Genomic DNA, 21,975 nt, shown 5'->3' on the forward strand with positions numbered 1-21,975 from the left:
AAATTTTCCCCGGCTTCTAAAATCAAGCCGGACTAGATGAACATTTATTTGGGGCCTAAATGCAATTTTGAAAACACGCATTTTTTCCTAAATTCAAATAAAAAGCGAAAAACTCCAAAATAAATCTTATTTGATTTTTTTATTAAATCCTCATTATTTCTTTATTTTGGGAAAGTCATTTTATTCCCTCTCTGAATTTTTGGTAGTAGAAATAATTGAAGATAATATAAATAAAATCAATGATCCTATTTTCAAAATTTGAGAAAAACCCCAAATATGAAAATAACGAAATCCCCAACTCTCTCCGTGGGTCCTTGAGTTGCGTAGAATTTCTAGGATCGAGCCAACAATGCAACAAAATATGATATGCAATGATGATCTATGTATAACATTCCAAATTGAAAATTTGGGATGTTACATGCACTAAACTATCAAGTAGTCATCATATTGAGCTAGCCAAACGTTCATAACGTCTGCATCTGCTCCTGCAATAGGTCTGTCACCTAGCGGTACATCAAGGACATAATTCTTCTGTGCAGCAATGAGGATAAACCTCAGATCACGGATTGAATCCGCATCATTGCTACTAACATTTTTCAACACAATTTTCTCTAGGAACATATCAAAATAAACATATGAAAACAACAATGCGAGCTATTGATCTACAACATAATTTGCAAAATACTACCAGGACTAAGTTAATGATAAATTTAAGTTCAATTAATCATATTACTTAAGAACTCCCACTTAGATAGACATCCCTCTAATCCTCTAAGTGATCATGTGATCCAAATCAACTAAACCATGTCCGATCATCACGTGAGATGGAGTAGTTTTCAATGGTGAATATCACTATGTTGATCATATCTACTATATGATTCACGCTCGACCTTTTGGTCTCCGTGTTCCGAGGCCATATCTGTATATGCTAGGCTCGTCAAGTTTAACCTGAGTATTCCGCGTGTGCAACTGTTTTGCACCCGTTGTATTTGAACGTAGAGCCTATCACACCCGACCATCACGTGGTGTCTCAGCACGAAAAACTTTCGCAACGGTGCATACTCAGGGAGAACACTTCTTGATAATTAGTGAGAGATCATCTTAAAATGCTACCGTCAAACAAAACAGAATAAGATGTATAACAGATAAACATCATATGCAATCAAAATATGTGACATGATATGGCCATAATCATCTTGCGCCTTTGATCTCCATCTCCAAAGCACTGTCATGATCTCTATCGTCATCGGCACGACACCATGATCTTCATCATCTTGATCTATATCCATGTGTCGTCACATGGTCGTCTCGCCAACTATTGCTCTTGCAACTATTGCTATCGCATAGCGATAAAGTAAAGCAAATATTTGGCACTTGCATCTTTATGCAACAAAGAGACAACCATAGGGCTTCTGCCAGTTGCCGATAACTTCAACAAAACATGATCATCTCATACAACAACTTATATCTCATCACGTCTTGACCATATCACATCACAACATGCCCTGCAAAAACAAGTTAGACGTCCTCTACTTTGTTGTTGCAAATTTTACGTGGCTGCTACGGGCTAAGCAAGAACCGTTCTTACCTACGCATCAAAACCACAACGATAGTTCGTCAAGTTGGTGCTATTTTAACCTTCGCAAGGACCGGGCATAGCCACACTCGGTTCAACTAAAGTTGGAGAAACTAACACCCTCTAGTCACCTGTGTGCAAAGCACGGCGGTAAAACCAGTCTCGCGTAAGCGTACGCGTAATGTTGGTCCAGACCGCTTCATCCAACAATACCGCTGAACCAAAGTATGACATGCTGGTAAGCAGTATGACTTGTATCACCCACAACTCACTTGTGTTCTACTCGTGCATATAACATCAACGCATAAAACCTAGGCTCGGATGCCACTCTTGGGGAACGTAGTAATTTCAAAAAAATTCCTACGCACACGCAAGATCATGGTGATGACATAGCAACGAGAGAGGAGAGTGTTGTCCACGTACCCTCGTAGACCGTAAGTGGAAGCGTTATGACAACGCGGTTGATGTAGTCGTACGTCTTCACGATCCGACCGATCCAAGTACCGAACGTATGGCACCTCCGAGTTCAGCACACGTTCAGCTCGATGTCGATCCCCGGGCTCCGATCCAGCAAAGTGTCGGGGATGAGTTCCGTCAGCACGACAGCATGGTGACGATGATGATGCTCTACCGGCGCAGGGCTTCGCCTAAACTCCGCGACGATATGACCGAGGTGGAATATGGCGGAGGGGGGCACCACACACGGCTAAGGAATGATCCGTAGATCAACTTGTGTGTTCTGGGGTGCCCCCTGCCCTCGTATATAAAGGAGTAGAGGAGGGGAGGGCCGGCCTCTCTATGGAGCGCCCTAGGGGAGTCCTACTCCCACCGGGAGTAGGATTCCCCCTTTCCTAGTCCAACTAGGAGTCCTTCCAAGTAGTAGGAGTAGGAGACAAGGAAGGGGAAGAGGGAAGAGAAGGAAGGAGGGGGCGCCGCCCCTCCCCCTAGTCCAATTCGGACTAGTCAATGGGGGGCGCGCGGCCTGCCTCTCCCTCTCCCCTAAAGCCCAAAAAGGCCCATATACTTCTTCCCCGTTATTCCCGTAACTCCCCGGTACTCCGAAAAATACCCGAATCACTCGGAACCTTTCCGAACTCCGAATATAGTCGTCCAATATATCGATCTTTACGTCTTGACCATTTCGAGACTCCTCGTCATGTCCCCAATCTCATCGGGGACTCCGAACTCCTTCAGTACATCAAAACTCATAAACTCATAATATAACTGTCATCGAAACCTTAAGCGTGCGGACCCTACGGGTTCGAGAACTATGTAGACATGACCTAGAACTATTCTCGGTCAATAACCAATAGCGGAACCTGGATGCTTATATTGGCTCCTACATATTCTACAAAGATCTTTATCGGTCAAACCGTATAACAACATACGTTGTTCCCTTTGTCATCGGTATGTTACTTGCCCGAGATTCGATCATCGGTATCCAATACCTAGTTCAATCTCGTTACCGGCAAGTCTCTTTACTCGTTACGTAATGCATCATTCCGTAACTAGCTCATTAGCTACATTGCTTGCAAGGCTTATAGTGATGTGCATTACCGAGAGGGCCCAGAGATACCTCTCCGACAATCGGAGTGACAAAACCTAATCTCGAAATACGCCAACCCAACATGTACCTTTAGAGACACCTGCAGTACTCCTTTATAATAACCCAGTTACGTTGTGACGTTTGGTAGCACCCAAAGTGTTTCTCCGGTAAACGGGAGTTGCATAATCTCATAGTTACAAGAACATGTATAAGTCATGAAGAAAGCAATAGCAATATACTAAACGATCAAGTGCTAGGCTAACGGAATGGGTCATGTCAATCACATCATTCTCCTAATGATGTGATCCCGTTAATCAAATGACAACTCTTTTGTCCATGGCTAGGAAACATAACTATCTTTGATAAACGAGCTAGTCAAGTAGAGGCATACCAGTGACACTATGTTTGTCTATGTATTCATACATGTATTATGTTTCCAGTTAATACAATGCTAGCATGAATAATAAACATTTATCATGAAATAAGGAAATAAATAATAACTTTATTATTGCCTCTAGGGCATATTTCCTTCAGAGAGAGCAAGGGACTCGCGCCGACCAAATTTTGTTTTATAGTCTGCTCATGAGTATCTGAAGTTCTTTATTTTTTGGGTTTCAATCTGTTCAAATTAAACTGAGTTCAAGTGCCACTGCGTCGTTGTTTGCAGCTAGTCTGTATTGATGTTTGCTGCTATGCTGAAAATTGCTAAGTGTTGAGAGCCTTTCCCCTTGTGCGATCGGGACCGTAGGATGTAGATTGGATGGAGATTAGAAGGGTAAAGTTGCAGCGTGACTTCACTTGATAAAGGCACTAGATCTCAGTCCAAAATTTAGACTATCTATTGAAGATGCTCGTAGAGCATCTCCAGCCGTTGGCCCCCCAGGGGGCACCTAAAATCGCCGCCTGGGGGCGAGCCGGCGCAAAAAAACGGCATGAGGGCGAGTTGCCCCCCAGTCGCCGTCCCCAGGGCCGTCCTCAGGCGCGTCTAATTTTTCCAAAAAAAAACATTCTGCGAAGTTCGGTTAAACACGGCTAAATTTCGGCAAACTTTGACATATATTATATGTTCGACGCGTTTACATAACAAATATATCTAAAAAAGAAATCGCTAAACGCGGAGTAGTCGCCGCTGTCCTCGCCGCCGTCGTCATCGTCGGTCTTCTCCTCCTTGACGCGGCCGTCCCGGCTGCACCCCTGCCCGGCGTCGCCATGGCGGACAGGTGCCGGCGGCGCGTCGTCGTCGTTGTCATCGAGGTAGACGACTCCTCCTTCTTCGCGGCCCCGGCGACGCTGCTCGAAGCGCCGCAGTGCGGTGACCTGCCGCTCCCTCTCCATCCTGAGGAAGTCCTTGCGCGCCCATTTCAGGGCCGCATCGTCGCTCCCTCTCCATCCTGAGGAAGTCCTTGCGCGCCCATTTCAGGGCCGCATCATCGTCGAGCGCCACCTCGCCGGGCTCCGTCTTCACGGCGGGGAGCCCCGGCTCCGTTTTCACCGTCGCGAGCCCGGGCTCCGTCTTCGGCTTGACAAACCGCGGAGGAGCCGACGAGGGGGCGCGCCGGCCGCCTTCGTTGATGACGATGCCGGCACTGCGAGTCGCCGGCCGAGCGGCGTCTCCGCCGCGGGCTCGGTATTGACGCCGAGAAGCGCCGGAGAGCCGGAGGAGTGGGAAGAAGATCGCGACGAGGAGGAGGAAGACGACGAAGAGACGAACCTCCTGGGCTATTGTGGGCGGAGGCGAGGGAGGGCGCCGGCTTATATAGCCGCGCCCGTATGTACGCGTGGCGGGAGGGGAGGTGACGCCGCGCCGCCCCGTGACGCGCCGCCCGTGAGGAATCAATGGCAAGGCTGACCGTCGGCGGCAGCGCGGGCAGCCATGACATTGATTCCCGCGGGAACCGAAGCGATGAGGACGACGAAGCGCCCGTCTCGCTGACTAGGCGGGCATGGGCGGACGCACGTTGATGGTTGTGGGGGCAGCTGCCCCCACTCGATTTTCCGTCGTCCGTTACGTTGATCCTGCCGAGCAACGTGTGCCCCCACTTGGCCCATTGCTTTGCCCCCACTCAGTCCCATTTCCTTTTTATTTTCAAAGGCCCATATATTATAAATCTGTTGAAAGGCTATAAGAAGCCCACCACCAAGAAACAGCCTACACTACGTCGGCCACGAACGCTATGAATCAGGCCTCTAGTCCACGCACGTATATAAAAAACGAACGCATGATACGGCACCCGTGGAGCCGCCCGAAACTGCCTATCGCGCGATCGCGGCATCAGGCAGTCTCCGGCTCGGCTCGCGGCCGGCAATCAGCGACTTGCCGTCGCCCATCTCTCACGCTTGTGCGCCGCCGCCGCCGCCGCAACACAACCTCATCACCCATTGTGTAATTTCAGCGTTCTACTCCCTCCGTTTTCAAATACTTGTCTTTCTAGACATTTCAAATGAACTCAACATACGGATATATGTAGACATATTTTAAAGTGTAGATTCACTCATTTTGCGCCGTATGTAGTCACTTGTTGAAATCTCTAGAAAGACAAGTATTTAGGAACGGAGGGAATAATTCACATCAAGTAAGCCATATAGTAGATCATTAGGGTTCTTTCTTTTCAAAAAAATTTGTTTGTCTGCAGTTCCTTTGTAGAAACTTAGTATTATTAATTTATGTGTATAATTTACCGATTTAGATGACTAGATCAGTTTAAATGATTTTGTTATAAGATGTAATGTACTTCCTCTGTAAACAAATATAAGACCATTTAAATCAAAATTTTAGTACCAACTTTAATCTAGACCGACAAACCCAAATTTTCATTCGGGGCGTCTATTTTTCCTAGTTCCCAGCACACTTAAACTTCGTGTACTATGTTTGGAACCTTGCCAATTCATTTGACGTTCTGCTCTTTTGGCACTTAAAGTTACTGAGAAGCTAATGGAGAGTTTTTTTATATAAACAAACTAACAAGCACTAAGATGTCTGAACTTGTTGATTTGAACAAGCTTCCTGTGCATCCATCAAAACGGAAGAAGATTGCATACTACAATCCCAATCAACACAATGATATTAGCCTCATCCTAGGAAGATTAAGCCAATGACAATTGGGAAGATGGATCAACATATTAGCTTTTAGAAAAAGAATTGCTAGTTTTTTTCCTAATGAAGTGGCAGTTAAACATTTTCATGAGGTGAAAATCGCCGTGGTATGAAACGAAAGGATTGTGTTAGAAGCTCTTTTTCATTTGTATAAAGGCACCCTTCGATGTTTTCATTATCCCCTTGTTTGATAATAATTTTTTTCTTGCAGGTTGTAGGTTCGATTGTTAGACAATGTGTCGATGTTCTCTTTTGTGACTAGGAACAAGATGTAAGTCATTTTGCTTCAAATTGTTAGTTTTTATTTCTTTTGGCAATAAATCTGGTTATCTCATGTACAATGAAGTGATTGTACCTAGGTTTTAATTTATAAGGACTGTCTGTCTTGCTAATTCATCAATATGGCCATACATTATTGCCCCCTCTCAATTTTTTTCCTGGGTCCGCCCCTGTAGGCGGGCCCGTGGTTGCTTCGCGCCAAAACCACTCGCCCGGACGCCCCCAACGTGCCGGGTTCGGTCTGGGTCCGCCGGCGCTGATTTCGACCCAGGCCGGTGAAAATCAGGCTCCATCAGACTCCTGGGGGCGCGACTAGACCGTTTTTTCGGCGCCGGCGCGAAAAAAGCGCATGAGGAGGCCGTTCCGAAGGTGCGGCTGGAGATGCTCTTATTATACCATGCAGACTCGTTCGGTGAAGGAAGGCCGGCGCGGCTTTGCAGAGGTTGATCCGGTGGTTTGATTGCATAGTACCAAAAACTGCGCGGATGTGGTATAGTCAACAGTACTCGGCGGGACATGACGGAAAATGCTCAACAGTGCTTCGCGGAAGGTCGCTGTCGTGGTGCAGCGCGGCGCCTCCTCACCTCAAAATCCCAACCGTCCCTTAAAATTGACGTGACATTCAAATGCTCGCAATTCCTTTTTTGTAAGTGGTGCGGAGGACAGGAGCAGTGGAGGGGTCGTTGGCAGGCCACGATCGATGGGATCGATCGACAGAGCAGCGCCTCGGTCGAAGCCGTGGCCGGAGTAGACGAGATGGAGATGGGATCATGGGGATGGGGAGGACTTTTGTTTGGGCGGTCGGCCAGTGGCGCACGCACGGGCGGCCTCGGGCCGCGGAGGCATCCATCGCCCCAAACCCCGCGCACGGCGCCTCCTCCCGCTCTCTTTTCTTGGATCCAACGGCGACGAGAGAAAACAAGGACAGCGTTTTCACGGCGCTCCACCAAGAGTTGGCACGTCACAAAACCCATTTCTTCTTCAGTTCACGGGTTGGTTGATATAGTAGTATGTGGTGTGGTTGGCCTGACTCCGGACCAACGCCATACGGTGGAGATACTTTCAGTGACCATATACTACCAAGTTGCAAGCCTATTGGGTTTCAAGTGTAAAAAAAAAAAGTAGCAGGAAGCCATGCAGATGCAGATGCGGTCCGTGGCCAGCTGCAGTGGCGCAAAAGAGGGTACAGGGAGAGCAGCCGCTGCGCCGCGACATGTCCCAATCGGTGTTCCGTGGGTCGGTTGCCCTGGCTCTGAATTCCCGGCGATCGGTTCGCCCCCGCGCCGGAAAGGGAGGACACAGGAGTTGAGACGAACAAGGCACAAGATTCGCCCATTTCCGGATCATGCAATCAGTCGCTGCCAACACCAACTTACGGCCGCGGCGCACAAATGCTTCCTTGTCCTCTCCTCTCTCCCAAACAACCGAATTTCGACAGCTTATTACTATCATGTGTCGTCGCCTCGCCTGCTTTCCCTTCCCTCACAGCAGATGAGACGAGGATATATATACATGCATCGCGTCGCATCGCACGCGTGACAAAACTGTTCTTTTTTGTTTTCTTTTCACCCGGGTCCCACCCACCCCAACCAACAAAACGCTGCGAGTTTCGCAAGAGCGAGCGGCGAGACCAAATAAATGGGTTGAGATCTGAGATAATCTATCTGTTTGTTGAGTTTTAAAAACATTTCCCCCTCTTTTCAGATTCAGAAACACTAAAAACAAGACGAAAACCCTCGGCTCTTGTCGCCACTCCCTACTTCCTAGTCCGGGCCATCAAGGCCGCGGCCCACCGACAGCACAAAAGGCAGCCACATGGCCCCACACCTTTATCACCGACACGCCGGCCCCACGAGCCCCGGCCCCACCAGTCATCTACGGTTGGTGGGCGTCGCTGTTGGCTGTGCGAGCCAGCGCAGGCGATCCGGTGGGCCCGCGGCTCCACTGGGGCGCCCGGCCACTGCAGCAGCCAAGCCAAGCCAAGCGAGCGCCTCTCCCCTATCTCTATCTATCTAATGGCCGGGAAGACATCCAAAGAACTCGCCATAATTCCAAACCACTGTGCCGCTGTAGCGCAGCGCTCCCTCCTCGTCCTCCCTCAAGAACACGGAAAAAGATCGGGGCTTTTGGGTTCCGGACACCAAGGATTGGATATTTATTCTGTTTTGCTTTGCTTTGACCGGCGCGGCGGTTCTTGAACTTGGGATGGAGTTGCAGGGGCCGGGCGAGGGGAGGGGAGGCGGCTTCGCCTGATGTAGATTTCCCTTTTCCCTTTGCCTGCTTTGTTTATTCTGGCTCTGGGCGTTCACATCTCTCGCAGAGCTTTCGTGATCTGCCAATTGGAGGCCATGCGCGCGGGCCAAACAGGTGCTTGCCTTTCTTGCTTTTCATGATGTTGATTTGCTCTTTTCATGGCTGTGCTCGCCATGGATTGATTGCGTGTGGAGTTGGGTTTTCCTTCGGGGTTTGCGAATTTGACGAAGGGCAATTTGATGCCAGGTTTGCTGTGCGGGAACAAGTGATCGCATTTCGAGGCGGTGGTTTTAGGTGGAGATGAAGGAGGTGGGCGAGGAGAGGTGCCTGGACCCGCAGCTGTGGCACGCCTGCGCGGGCGGCATGGTGCAGATGCCGCCGGCGCGCTCGCGCGTCTACTACTTCCCCCAGGGGCACGCCGAGCACGCCAACGGCGGCGGCGCAAGCGCGGCCGCCGAGCTCGCGGCGGCGGTCGGGCCGCGTCCGCTTCCCGCGCTCGTGCTCTGCTGCGTGGCAGGGGTGCGCTTCCTGGCTGATCCGGAGACGGACGAGGTGTTCGCCAAGATCCGGCTCGTGCCCGTCGGCCCCGGCGAGGCGGGGTTCCGGGAGCCGGAGGGGCTCGGCCCGCTCGGGGGCGACCCGGCGGAGGCGCGCGACAAGCTGGCCTCCTTCGCCAAGACGCTGACGCAGTCCGACGCCAACAACGGCGGCGGCTTCTCGGTGCCGCGCTACTGCGCCGAGACCATCTTCCCCAAGCTTGACTACAGGGCTGACCCGCCGGTGCAGACGGTGCTCGCCAAGGACGTGCACGGGGAGGTGTGGAAGTTCCGCCACATCTACAGGGGCACGCCGCGCCGGCATTTGCTCACCACGGGCTGGAGCACCTTCGTGAACCAGAAGAAGCTCGTCGCGGGGGACTCCATCGTGTTCCTGCGCACCGAGCACGGGGAGCTCTGCGTCGGAATACGCCGGGCCAAGCGGGTCACCTGCGGGGGCATGGAGTGCATATCCGGCTGGAACGCGCCAGGGTATGGGGGGTTCTCGGCCTTCCTCAAGGACGAGGAGAACAAGATGATGAATGGTGGCCCCGCCGGTTACGTCAAGGGCAGGGGGAAGGTGAAGATCGACCATGTGGTCGAGGCGGCCACCCTTGCGGCCAACAGCCAGCCATTTGAGGTGGTGTACTACCCGAGAGCTAGCACGCCGGAGTTTGTTGTCAAGGCCGCGGCGATGCAGGCTGCCATGAGGATCCACTGGTGCCCTGGCATGAGGTTCAAGATGGCCTTTGAGACCGAGGATTCCTCAAGAATCAGCTGGTTTATGGGGACCATATCTTCGGTTCAGGTTGCCGATCCACTCAGATGGCCGAATTCACCATGGAGACTTCTTCAGGTTTGCCCGATCTGATGATATCCATAGTTGCACTCCATCCTTTCTTCTCAATAAAGATGCATAGTTACATGACATGCAACTGCAAGGTGTGAATGCAGCGCACCATTTACACAACACTTCTCATTCAGATGCCTTGAATGGTAGTAGTAGAACTTAAGGTACTACTAGCATGCAAAAAATGACCAGCTTTCCGCACAATGTTGCCAAATTAATAGTACTAATTGGTAATAATAATGATCCCGAACCCCCTGATATGAACAAATCATCCTATTAATTAGTTCAACAACTGGCGTAGATTTACTGGAGTAAAATGTCACATCCTTCTTCGATTCCTTCTGACTTTGTATGAATTAGTGGAACAATCAATAAAGCTGTTGTACATAATTCACAATTGCATAGTAGTTATGGAAGAAAAGGCTTGTGGTCCTTTAGTAGCTTTGCTGGTTTCCAAATTTGGATTATCAGTTTGCATGTTCTTCTAAGTAGCTCTCTTCTTTGTCAGTAGGCAGCTCCTAAACTTATGTATTCCTTTTAGTTCCCCTAAAAAAATGTATTCATTTTAGTATAATATCCTAATTTCTTGAATTAGTACGCCACCATCAGTTGCTCAAATTTCACAGCTTGATGTTCGGTCTTTAGCACCCAATGTGAAGCTTCCAAAGGGCATGGGAATGCTTGGCAAACTTCTAACTAGAAGCAGAATCGTTTAGCATGGTTAGATGTGACTAATGTAGATGAGAAGCTATTTGTCTAATCACATTAACCTGGGATAGGGCAAAATTGTACACAAATCTAATGAAATGCCGTACACACTAGAAGCAGAATCGTTTACGTGCAAGAATCTACAAGCTACATCATCTGTCAGATTTGTTCAGTTTCTCTCATGGAAGTTGTCCCTGTACAAATAGTAAGAGGGCAGCAGAGAATTGAAATAGGAGTCTTCATTGCCAACAGCTTCGTTTCTGGGCATTCGTTAGTTTCAAAGCCCATCTATCAGGGCTCCATGCTAGTTCTTTCAAAGTTTTTTACAACCAAATTCTTACTGGCACCTCATAAACAAATGCAATAAAGTTCGGTGTAGAATACTGCATGTTCCTGTAATAAATACCTGATGTTGGTACTACAACTATTAAACTTCAAATATGGGTAGTGAATTAATATGATCATGTAGTATGACGATGATCCATGTATAAACTGTTTGTGCCGAAGGTATTTGATCCTCCCTCTACTTGAAAGTCCTACCGCACATTTGTCTTATCTGATCAGTCCCGTACTCCAACCATCAGGTTTCTGTCTGCACCTTGGGTAACAGATGCTGAACCACTGAAATTGGTACATTTGGCAGTTGAACATAACATGCTAGCTCTATGTATCTATTGTTTTTAGCTCTCTCGGCCGTTTATGCATATTGCTACTTCATGGAATCTTATCTCGACGTTTATGTTATCCACCTACGTAGGATAGTGAAGGGTGTCTTACTAGTAATAGTGAGATATTAGAGGTTTATGTTTCCATCATTATCATCAGTTATATATCAGATTTAATACGAAAATGAGCCATCAATTTTAGTTGGTGTTGTGATACTTTGCGCATTTTAGTTCTACAAGCACCAGGGTACTTTTTGTTTAGTCGATCACAGTAAATCTCTTTATTAACATGTTTCATGGTTGCAAAATCCTTGCAGGTCACATGGGATGAGCCAGACTTGTTACAGAATGTGAAATGCGTGAGCCCATGGCTTGTGGAACTTGTATCAAGCATTCCACCAATCCATTTGGGACCATTTTCTCCACCACGAAAGAAGTTACGGGTTCCCCAACATCCTGATTTTCCATTGGATGGTCATCTGTTTAATCCAATTTTCCATGGGAACCCACTTGGTCCTAGCAACAGCCCCCTATGCTGTTACTCGGACAACAACTCTCCCGCAGGCATACAGGGAGCCAGGCATGCTCAATTTGGTTTACCATTAACAGACCATCAGCTTAATAAGCTGCACCTTGGTCTGTTCCACGGCGGCGGTTTTAACCGGCTTGACGCTCTAACCCCGTCTTCCCGGATACCTAAGGGCTTTGTGCTCAGCAGCGCACCAGCCCACGACAGCGTCTCTTGCTTGTTGACAATCGGTACACCACAGAGCACAGAAAAATCTGTTGACAGAAAGACCCCACATATAATGTTGTTTGGAAAGGCTATTCTTACGGAGCAGCAGATGACTTCAAGTGGATCAAGGGAAACACTCTCCTCTGGGGCTACTGGAAATAGTTCACCTATCAGTACTGGGCTGAAGGCAGGAAATACGTCTGATGGTTCTGGTTCATCAATCTGCATTGGATTCTCATCGCAAGGTCATGAGGCTTCCGACCTCGGACTGGAAGCTGGGCACTGCAAGGTATTTATGGAATCGGAGGATGTTGGTCGCACCATCGACTTGTCTGTCTTTGGTTCATATGACGAGTTGTATGGCCGTCTGGCTGACATGTTTGGGATCGAGAAGGAAGAAATCATAAGCCATCTTCGTTACCGTGACACAGCTGGTGCCGTCATGCACACTGGAGGATTACCATTCAGGTGAGAAGTCCCTTATAGTATGCACAGTATTCTTTAACTCGTTGTGCGATAGTATCTTCTTCTTCATCTTCCAATATTGCAGTAATGCTGTAGTGATATATATCTAATTCATTCTGTTCATGCAACAGTGACTTCATGAAAGTGGCACGGAGGCTGACGATAATAAGCGGCGAAAAGGGAGGGCTGGCGAAACCTCTCATCGAATGCATGGTTCAGCGGGTGTGATATCTTGATGAGCTCCAGCATGAGTTCCATTGAGAAATATTAAACCTAGAGTGAAGGACTACTCTCCATATGCATGCGTTTTATTAGCGGTTTGTTTACCCGTGCTGTCAAGCGGAACTGCGTCATCGTTAGTACTACAATCTTGTGGATTGCTTTTTAATATGTACTCACTGTATTTGTCTGTTAGCTGCTTGTTCAGCGCTGTTGATCGCCCAAGTTAAGGGCTGGTCATCCGGCGGCTGAGTTGGAAGTGTGCTTCTCAACGAACTCTTGGACGGTTTTGCTTTGCTTGGAATAAAGTTAAGTTTTCAGTTGGGTCTTTGGAAATTAATTAAAGCTGGCGCTGCCTGGGTAGATGAAATGTCTGAGGGTTTGATGAGAATTTCTTGGTGTTTTTTCTTACCTTGGGACGTGTTGTTTCTTGGTCATTGTTGTGTCTTTTCTGGATTGTTGTGTTCTTTTCCTGGAAAGCGAAAAGGTCTTCCCGGGCTTGATGAACAACTTGCGATGGTGGTGGTACGAGACTACGAGAGGGAGGCTAGGGTGGCGTAGACGCTATAGGCGTGACCCATCCATCGCCGCACGGGGTTGTCATGCGCGTTCCGACGTAGCTATCTTTCCGTGAGAGAGACACGACCCTGTTTGTTTTGTTTTGTTTTGTTTTGGGCGGGTAGTTTGGCCGAGCCGAACCTCGGTCGGAGCCGTGACGCGAGAAAAACGGCGCGAGGAGGAAGAGGAAGGCGGCCACACTCGACTCGACTAGGCTGGACATGCCTACCGGGTGATTAATTGGAGGCTGCAACGTCGTCCTAGTGTGGTGTTGGTGCTACACCGTCGTGTGGTGGCCTGTCACGCTAGGGACGGTACCGGTTATGATCGAGGCCGTCCTAGGTTGAGCTGTTTAACTGACACAATTGCTCTGTACCACCGTGTCCGTGATGATGACCATGACCATGACGCCGGCCCCATACTCGCATAGCTCTAGCGTTCCATAAATTCCTAGGGCCTATGTAGGATGTAAACGGCGTTTAGCCCTCTTTTTTTTAGGATTGTTTAGCCTATTTATTATTATTGTCTAACAGTTCAAGGAAGGTTTTCTTCCTGGAAAAACAAACTAGAGTATCGATCGAGTTAACTAAAGAGCCTTGCCGCTGTTTATCGCGCCATTTACATCCTGGGTTCATGGTTACTTTTCTGCCTCTTTTTTCCTTTTCATGACGCAGGGTTACAATTCTGATTTTTTTTCGTTTAGCATGGATAGTGTCTCCCGAGTATTGGGTATTGCTCATGACGATCAGTAAGATCCCACTCGCTAACAGCAATCCCATGTGGGACGGCCTATTAACGTTGGGCTTCGTTTCCTGAGCAAGTGGTTAACGGAAGGATCCTAAGAACTTATAAACCAGTTTTGGAAGCTTTCAAGCCGGCTTTCTTCCTGTTTTTTTTTCTCATTTTCTTTCTCTGCCGGTTTTCTATTTCTTTCTTCCTATTTTTTTTCTCTCATTTTCTTTCTCTGCCGGTTTTCTATTTCTTTCTTCTTGTTTCTTTCCTCATTTTCTCTCTCTGCCTGTTTTCTATTTTATTTTTCTTTCTTCATTTCCCTTTTTCTTTTCATCGTTTTTTCTATTGATTTTTTTCTGTGGTTCAATTTGGAAATAGTTTTAACAGTTGAAAATATTTTAAACTCATACACTTTCAAAATCATGAAAAAAGATCAAAAATATTGAAACCGTTAACATTTTTCGAATGCACAAACATTTCCGAAATCAGAACATTTTTCGTATTTCCATACATTTTTTGAATTCACAAGTTTTTTAATTCATGATTTTCTTTCAATTTGATTTCTTTAGTATTGTCCGATTTTTTTAAAAAAATGAACAGTTTTTATGCCGCGGACATTTTTTGAATTTGTGAATATTTTATGAATTCATAATTTCTTTGAATTTGTGATCATTGTTTGAATTCGATTTCATGAACATTTAATGAATTCGTGAATACTTGTTGAATTGCAAACATTTATTGAACTCACTAACATTTTTTTAATGCATGAACATTTGCAAACTTCCAAACATTTTTCGAATTTATGATATATATATACTTTCAAAATTTATGACATTTTTTAAAATTTGTGAACATCTTATTGTTTTTTTCTTAAATAATGAAAATTTTAAACCGATAGAAATGAAATGGAAAAACGAGGAAATATGTACTCGAATGAGTATCCGCACATGCATGAGCGGAGCTAATGGCCGCTTCCGCGTTCACCCTTGGCCTACCCCATTAATTGCATCTTGTTCGCGATCGCTCCATCTTGGAGGCGTTGTTAACCTTCACGCGAGAATGGGGGAAGCGTCCGCCCGAAAATGTACGATGTGTATGAAAAAAGTAGTCATCAAACATAAATATTAAAAAAAGTTAAACATGTATAGTTTTTTTAGGATGTATACGTAAAATGTAAAAATATGCATGAAAATGTAAACATATATTAAAAAAATGATGAAAACAGAAGAAAAGTTAGAAAGAAACACCTCAAATATGAAAAACCCAAAGAAAACTCATGAGAAAACAATGAAAAACAAATTTTAACTAAAGAAAAACAAAAAAACTGATGAAATCTAAGAAACAAACGAAATAATTAAAGAACATAGAATAGAAATAAAATAATAATAAAATGGAGAAATTAACAAAGGAAAAACCGAAAAAAAAGGAAAGAGATAACTGTAAAAACCGAAATAAAATGATGAAAAAAATGGAAAAACCCATGAAGAAACAAAAAAAGAATGAGAAAGAAACAAAAAATAAAATAGCATGACGAAAATGCAATGAGCGAGCCAGGGAGCAGAAACGGAGGCTGGCTCATTACTGTACAAAGCACCGGGAACCTTCAACGAGGCGCAAGCTAGTCTTGCTGTTAAACACAAGGTTTTAGGAAACTGCACGACACCCGTAAAGGGGTGTGGCTATCTCATATATATAAGGAGTACACAAGGTGTACGATACAATATACAAGACTTATACAGAGGCTACGTACAAATATAGTCTAACACCCTCCCTCAATCTTAACTATGCCCTGAGGTACAAAGTACATTAAGATTGCGCCTACAGCCTACAAACTGAGGTTGTGGTAGAGGCTTCGTGAAGATGTCAGCAAGTTGATCTTTGGATGAGATAAACTTGATAGAAAGTAGCTTCTGTGTAACACGTTCCCGCACAAAGTGATAATCAATTTCAATGTGTTTGGTCCGAGCATGAAACACCGGGTTGGATGATAGATATGTCGCACCAATGTTGTCACACCAAAGGACAGGTGACTGAGGTTGAGGAACTCCCAACTCTCTCAACAAGGACTGTACCCATATGATCTCAGCTGTAGCATTGGCAACTGCCTTGTATTCAGCCTCAGTGCTACTCCTGGACACCGTAGCTTGTTTACGAGCAGCCCAGGCGATTAAATTAGGACCAAAGAAGACAATATGTCCCCCCGTGGATCGCCTGTCATCTGGATTACCAGCCAAGTCTGCATCTGAAAAAGCTGAAAGTGCAAAAGACGGCGCTGGCTGAAGAAGTAAACCATATGCTGCAGTGAGGCGTACATAACGAAGAATACGCTTCACCGCTGACCAGTGAGTAGTCCGAGGAGCATGAAGAAACTGACAAACATGATTGACTGCATAGGAGATGTCAGGCCGAGTAATGGTCAGATACTGCAGACCACCAACAATACTGCGATACTCAGTAGAGTCATCCGAAGTGAGAGGATGTCCATCAAATGCAGACAAACGATCAGTAGCAGACATAGGAGTCATGGCATGTTTACACTGTAGCATACCTGCCTTGCGCAGCAAATCCATAGAGTACTTATGTTGAGTGAGTGTCAAACCAGCAGGAGAACGAGAGACTTCCAAGCCAAGGAAGTAATGCAACGTGCCTAAATCCTTCACCGCAAAATCACCACTCAAGGAGGAGATGAGACGATCAGCAGCAGCATCAGATGAGCTGATGAGAATAATATCATCAACATACACCAGCAGATACATCGTCACCTCAGGCCGATGCAGAAGGAAGAGTGACGTATCAGCAGTGGAAGGAACAAATCCCAGGGACCGAAGAACAGAGCCCAACCTGGCATGCCAGGCACGAGGAGCCTGCTTCAGCCCATAGAGCACCTTGACCAGACGGCACAGATGATGAGGGCGAGCAGAATCCACAAATCCTGGTGGCTGACGCATGTAAACCTCCTCATCCAGAACTCCATGCAAAAAGGCATTCTGAACGTCCAGCTGACGAAGAAACCAGCCTCGAGTAACAGCCAAGGATAACAGAAGTCGGATAGTCGTTGGTTTGATCACCGGACTATATGTATCCTCATAGTCAAGACCATACCGTTGTTTGAACCCTTTCGCCACTAACCGTGCCTTATAGCATTCAATAGAACCATCAGCATGCCTTTTAACTTTGAAGACCCACTTGGAGTCAATGACATTAACACCAGAGACCGGAGGAACAAGTTGCCATGTACCATTTGTCAATAACGCTTGAAACTCTTGTTCCATAGCCTGTCGCCAATGAGGGATCCCAAGGGCAGCCTGAAAATGACGCGGTTCAGCCGAAGGATCTTCCTTGAGATGAGCAACACATGCTGCAAGCCACGCCACCGTCCCATCTTTGCGTTGCTTGGGACAGAAAATGCCAGACCTGCTGCGCGTGTGCGGCCTCTGAGCAGCAGCAGCCGGTCGTGACGGAACCAGAGAGACCGGTGAGGCATCAGGCGACGAAGGCAGTGACGAGGCAGGGCCAGACGACGGCACGGAGGTGGGCGACACCAGCCCAGGCGATCCCGGCCCAGGCGAGGCTGGTCCAGGGGAGACCAGCCCAGGCGACTCCAGCCCAGGGGAGGCCGGCTGCTCCACGCCATCCACGGCCGGCCCATTTGAGGCCAGCCCAGGGGAGTCGGGGGCGACACCTTGAGGCCCAGGCGATTCCAGCCTGGGAAGAGCTGGTGCGGCAGCCGACCCCGGTCGCGCGGGTGAGGCCGGGGCTGCCGACCCCGGTCGCGCGGGAGGCATGCATGGCGCATGCATGGCACCAGGCACCAAGCCAGGTGCACCCGACGGCTCCTCCTGTTCATCCAGTAACTCAAGACGAGCTCCACGACCTGTACCTGCAGCATAATTAGGCAACAACGCAGGAGAGTATGCAACATCAACAAATTGAGCAGGCAGGGGAGAAGTGGTAGATGAAGATGGAACCGAAGGTGCAGGAGTTATGGAGAAAGACGAGAACGGGAATACATTCTCATCAAACACAACATCACGCGAGATGTAGACACGGTTAGACGGAATGTGGAGACACTTGTACCCTTTATGAAGAGAGCTATACCCAAGAAAAACACAAAGTTTGGATCGAAACTCAAGCTTGCGCTTATTATATGGACGAAGATGAGGCCAGCAAGCACAGCCAAAAACTTTGAGAAAGGTATAATCTGGAGACTCATTAAGCAACAGTTCAAGCGGTGTTTTCATTCCAAGGAGTCGTGTAGGAAGCCTATTTATGAGAAAACAGGCAGTGGAAAACGCATCACTCCAAAAACTAAAGGGTACCGATGCATGGGCAAGTAAAGTGAGACCAGTTTCAACAATGTGACGATGCTTACGTTCAGCCGTGCCATTCTGCTGATGTGTATGAGGACAAGACACGCGATGTGAAATTCCAAGCTTATTAAAAAAAAGAATTGAGGTTGTGATACTCACCCCCCCCCAATCGGTCTGAACATGGATAATCTTATGCTTGAGAAGACGCTCAACATGAGCTTGAAATTGGAGGAACACATCAAACATGTCAGATTTACGCTTGATAAGGTAAAGCCATGTAAATCGATTATAAGCATCAATAAAACTGACATAATAATTATGACCACCCACAGAAGTTTGGGCATGCCCCCATACATCAGAAAAAATAAGCCCAAGTGGAGTTTTAACGACACGACTCGAATCTGAAAACGAAAGCTGATGACTCTTGCCTTGCTGACAGGCATCACAGACTGTGGCAGCATCTTTATTGGACACAATGGGAAGATTATGACTATGTAGGATACTACGAACTATGGGAGTTGCAGGATGACCAAGTCGTGCATGCCAATGAGTGGGCGAAACACGGACACCGCTGAACGCTCGAGGAGCAGATGGTGGATCAAGTGCATAAAGTCCATCACGCAGGCGACCTCTAAGCAGAACGTCCCTCGTGGCCCGATCCTTGATAAAAAAATAAAAATGATGAAACTCAGTGAAAACATTGTTATCACGAGTAAGTTGAGGAACAGACAATAAGCTACGAGTAGCAGAAGGAACTCGAAGAACATTATGGAGATGAAGAGATTTTTGTGTGCGAGTTAAGAGAGAGGCCTGACCAACATGTGATATGTGCATACCTGCTCCATTGGCGGTGTGAATCTGATCATGTCCACGGTATGGTTCTTGCATGGAAAGTTTGCCCATCTCGCCTGTCAGATGATTCATAGCGCCCGTGTCCATGTACCAAGTTGGGTTGATGGGATATGATGGAGTGTGGCCTGCTTGGCGAGCAGGCTCATGAGTGGCCAAGGCAGCCTGCTTCTCGTTGCCTTTGCCATTGTTGCCGATGCCGAGGAAGTCCTGCTTGAAGCGGCGATGACAGCGGGAGGCGATGTGACCTGGAATGTTGCACAGCTGACAGGGGAGCTGAACGCCACATGAGGGGCAGCAGGCACACCGACCACCCCCGGTCGGAGGCATGGCAGCGGCGGCAGGTGGCCGCTGAGTCTGTGGAGCCGAAGGCACTGACTTGCCGCCGGTGGGTGACTTGAAGGGCTTCCCTTTGCCACGCGCGGCAACATTGGCAGCAAGAAAACTCGGGTTAGAGCGGCGAGACTTGATGCGCTGTTCCGTGGCGAGGAGGCGGGCGTAGAGATCGCGAGGTTCAAGCGGAGTGTCACGACCATTGATATTTTCAGCAAGGTTATCATAGTCGTCGTCCAGTCCGTTCATGACGAAGGTGGTGAAGTCCTCCTTGCGAAGCGGCTGGCCAATGGAGGCCAAGGTATCAGCGAGACGCGTCATCTTGCCGAAATAGTCGGTGATGCTGAGGTCAAGAAGCTTGGTCTCCCCCAGCTCCGTACGAATAGTGTGAGCGCGCGCATGCTGCTGAGATGCGAAGCTCGTGTGCAGAGCAGACCACGCCTCCTGAGACGTGGCAGCGAAGAGAACCAAGGAGGACACCCCCTCGGTGAGCGATGACTGGATCGCGGAGAGGATGGCCTGATCCTGAGCTACCCATGCATGATACGCCGGATGATGCGGTGGAGGACATGGTAGGGAACCGTCAACGTAGCCCTCCAGGTAGCGACTGCGGAGAAGCGGCAGCACCTGTGCACGCCATGACAGATAGTTGTCTGTCGTAAGCTTCACCGGGATGAGATGCGCGAAGTAGAACGGTGCAACTGCCGTGGCATGATCAGCCACGGGAGGCGACGTGTAGTAGGCCATGTGGGATGATCCAGCAGATGCACCAGGGCCCGACGTTGAGGACGGTGCAGCAGCTCCAGGGTAGGACGCGGCCATCGGAGGTGGATAGTATCCACCGTAGGGCAGCGGCGGTGGCGGGGCACCGTAGGGCATAGTCGGTGCCCGGGCCGACCCGCCGTTAGCGGCGCCGTAGGGCTGCGGGGCCGCAGCGACGTAGGGCGCCGTAGCCGCGGCCGCCGGATACGACGATCCGTACGGGGCGACGGCGTTGGTCGCAGCAGCCGCAGGAGAGGCCCCGTAGGGCCCTGCAGTCGACGGAGGAGGGGCCCCGTATGGCCCGGCGGTCGGCGGAGGAGGGGCCCCATAGGGCGCCGATCCCATCCAGGGACCCGCCGGGTCGGGGTACGCAGCGCCCCAGGCCTGCGGTGGCACGATCGGGGAAGGAGGCAGCTGCGGATCGGACGAAGGCCCCGCCATCGAGGCCTGGCCGGAGTAGACCGAGGCCAGGGGGCGCGAAGAGAGGAACGGCGACGCAGGCGCCGTGGCAGGAGCCGGCGCGACGGCGGCGGCGGCGGATGTGGATGCGGTCGCGGCGGCGGCGGCGAAATACATTGGACCGGTTAGGGTTGATACCATGTTAAACACAAGGTTTTAGGAAACTGCACGACACCCGTAAAGGGGTGTGGCTATCTCATATATATATATATAAGAAGTACACAAGGTATACGATACAATATACAAGACTTATACAGAGGCTACGTACAAATACAGTCTAACACTTGCTACAAGCTATATATAGCTGTTGCGCCATCTGGAATCGCTACATGCGTTATATGGGACTGAATAGCTAGCGGTTACCCCTGCATCGGCCTCATGCGTGCGGCGCGGGGTACACAGGCAACTGACGCATGGTGAGCCCAGTCACCGCCATGGGTCAAGCGTTGGACGCACCCATCGCAGCACTATTTCTTTTCTTTTTTTGCACATGTTTTTCTAAATTTTACTTGGTTTTTTTCTAGTTTTTTTAAGATTATTTTTGTATTTCATTTCTCACGTGAAGCACACCGTGTGAAAAGGCAAAGTTGTGCTTCACGGTGAAGCACAGTGATCCTTGCGAAAAGTGGAAAACACGTGCGAGCTTCTTGAAAAATTAAAAGCATACTTCATGGTGAAGCACAACAACTGTGCTTACTGAATAGTGAAAGCATATCTGCGCATCGTGTGAAGTGCTTTCATGTGAAAAAATGTGCTTCTAAAAAAAGTGAAGCACGGTATTGCTTCTTGGTTTCCATTTTGTTTGTTTTTTTTGTCCAGACCTATTAATATGGGACCTAGTCTCAAAGATCTCGATGCGAGAAATGCAACGGTGAAAATGGTTTATGATTTGAACACATTGTTCAAGAGATAAAAACATTTAAAAAATGAATCTACGCAAAAAAATACAGAACTATCAGGATGTGACAAGGGTCGTACATGCAGTGTGTCATTTGTTATCACCGGAAAAACATCAAAGTAACTTTTGGAGGGAGTATCCTTAACT

General features: G+C 48.1%; 1 protein-coding gene across 2 annotated transcripts; it reads left to right on the forward strand.

Annotated features, from left to right (window-relative positions):
* Positions 1-8,508: 8,508 nt before the first annotated feature.
* LOC123121554 (auxin response factor 22) lies at positions 8,509-13,247 on the forward strand. Of its 2 annotated transcripts, none has more exons than XM_044541559.1 (4): positions 8,509-8,862; positions 8,995-10,149; positions 11,825-12,711; positions 12,840-13,247. In XM_044541559.1, the coding sequence occupies exons 2-4, from the start codon at positions 9,049-9,051 to the stop codon at positions 12,934-12,936; spliced, it is 2,085 nt and encodes a 694-aa protein (XP_044397494.1). In that variant the 5' UTR covers positions 8,509-8,862; positions 8,995-9,048; the 3' UTR covers positions 12,937-13,247. The 2 variants fall into 2 exon arrangements, with proteins under 2 accessions (XP_044397494.1, XP_044397503.1); XM_044541568.1 differs by having other exon boundaries at positions 8,515-8,862; positions 8,995-10,140.
* The last annotated feature ends 8,728 nt before the right edge of the window (positions 13,248-21,975 follow it).

The sequence above is a fragment of the Triticum aestivum genome, chromosome 1B, assembly GCF_018294505.1.
Source record: "Triticum aestivum cultivar Chinese Spring chromosome 1B, IWGSC CS RefSeq v2.1, whole genome shotgun sequence".
NCBI classification, from domain to species: domain Eukaryota; kingdom Viridiplantae; phylum Streptophyta; class Magnoliopsida; order Poales; family Poaceae; genus Triticum; species Triticum aestivum.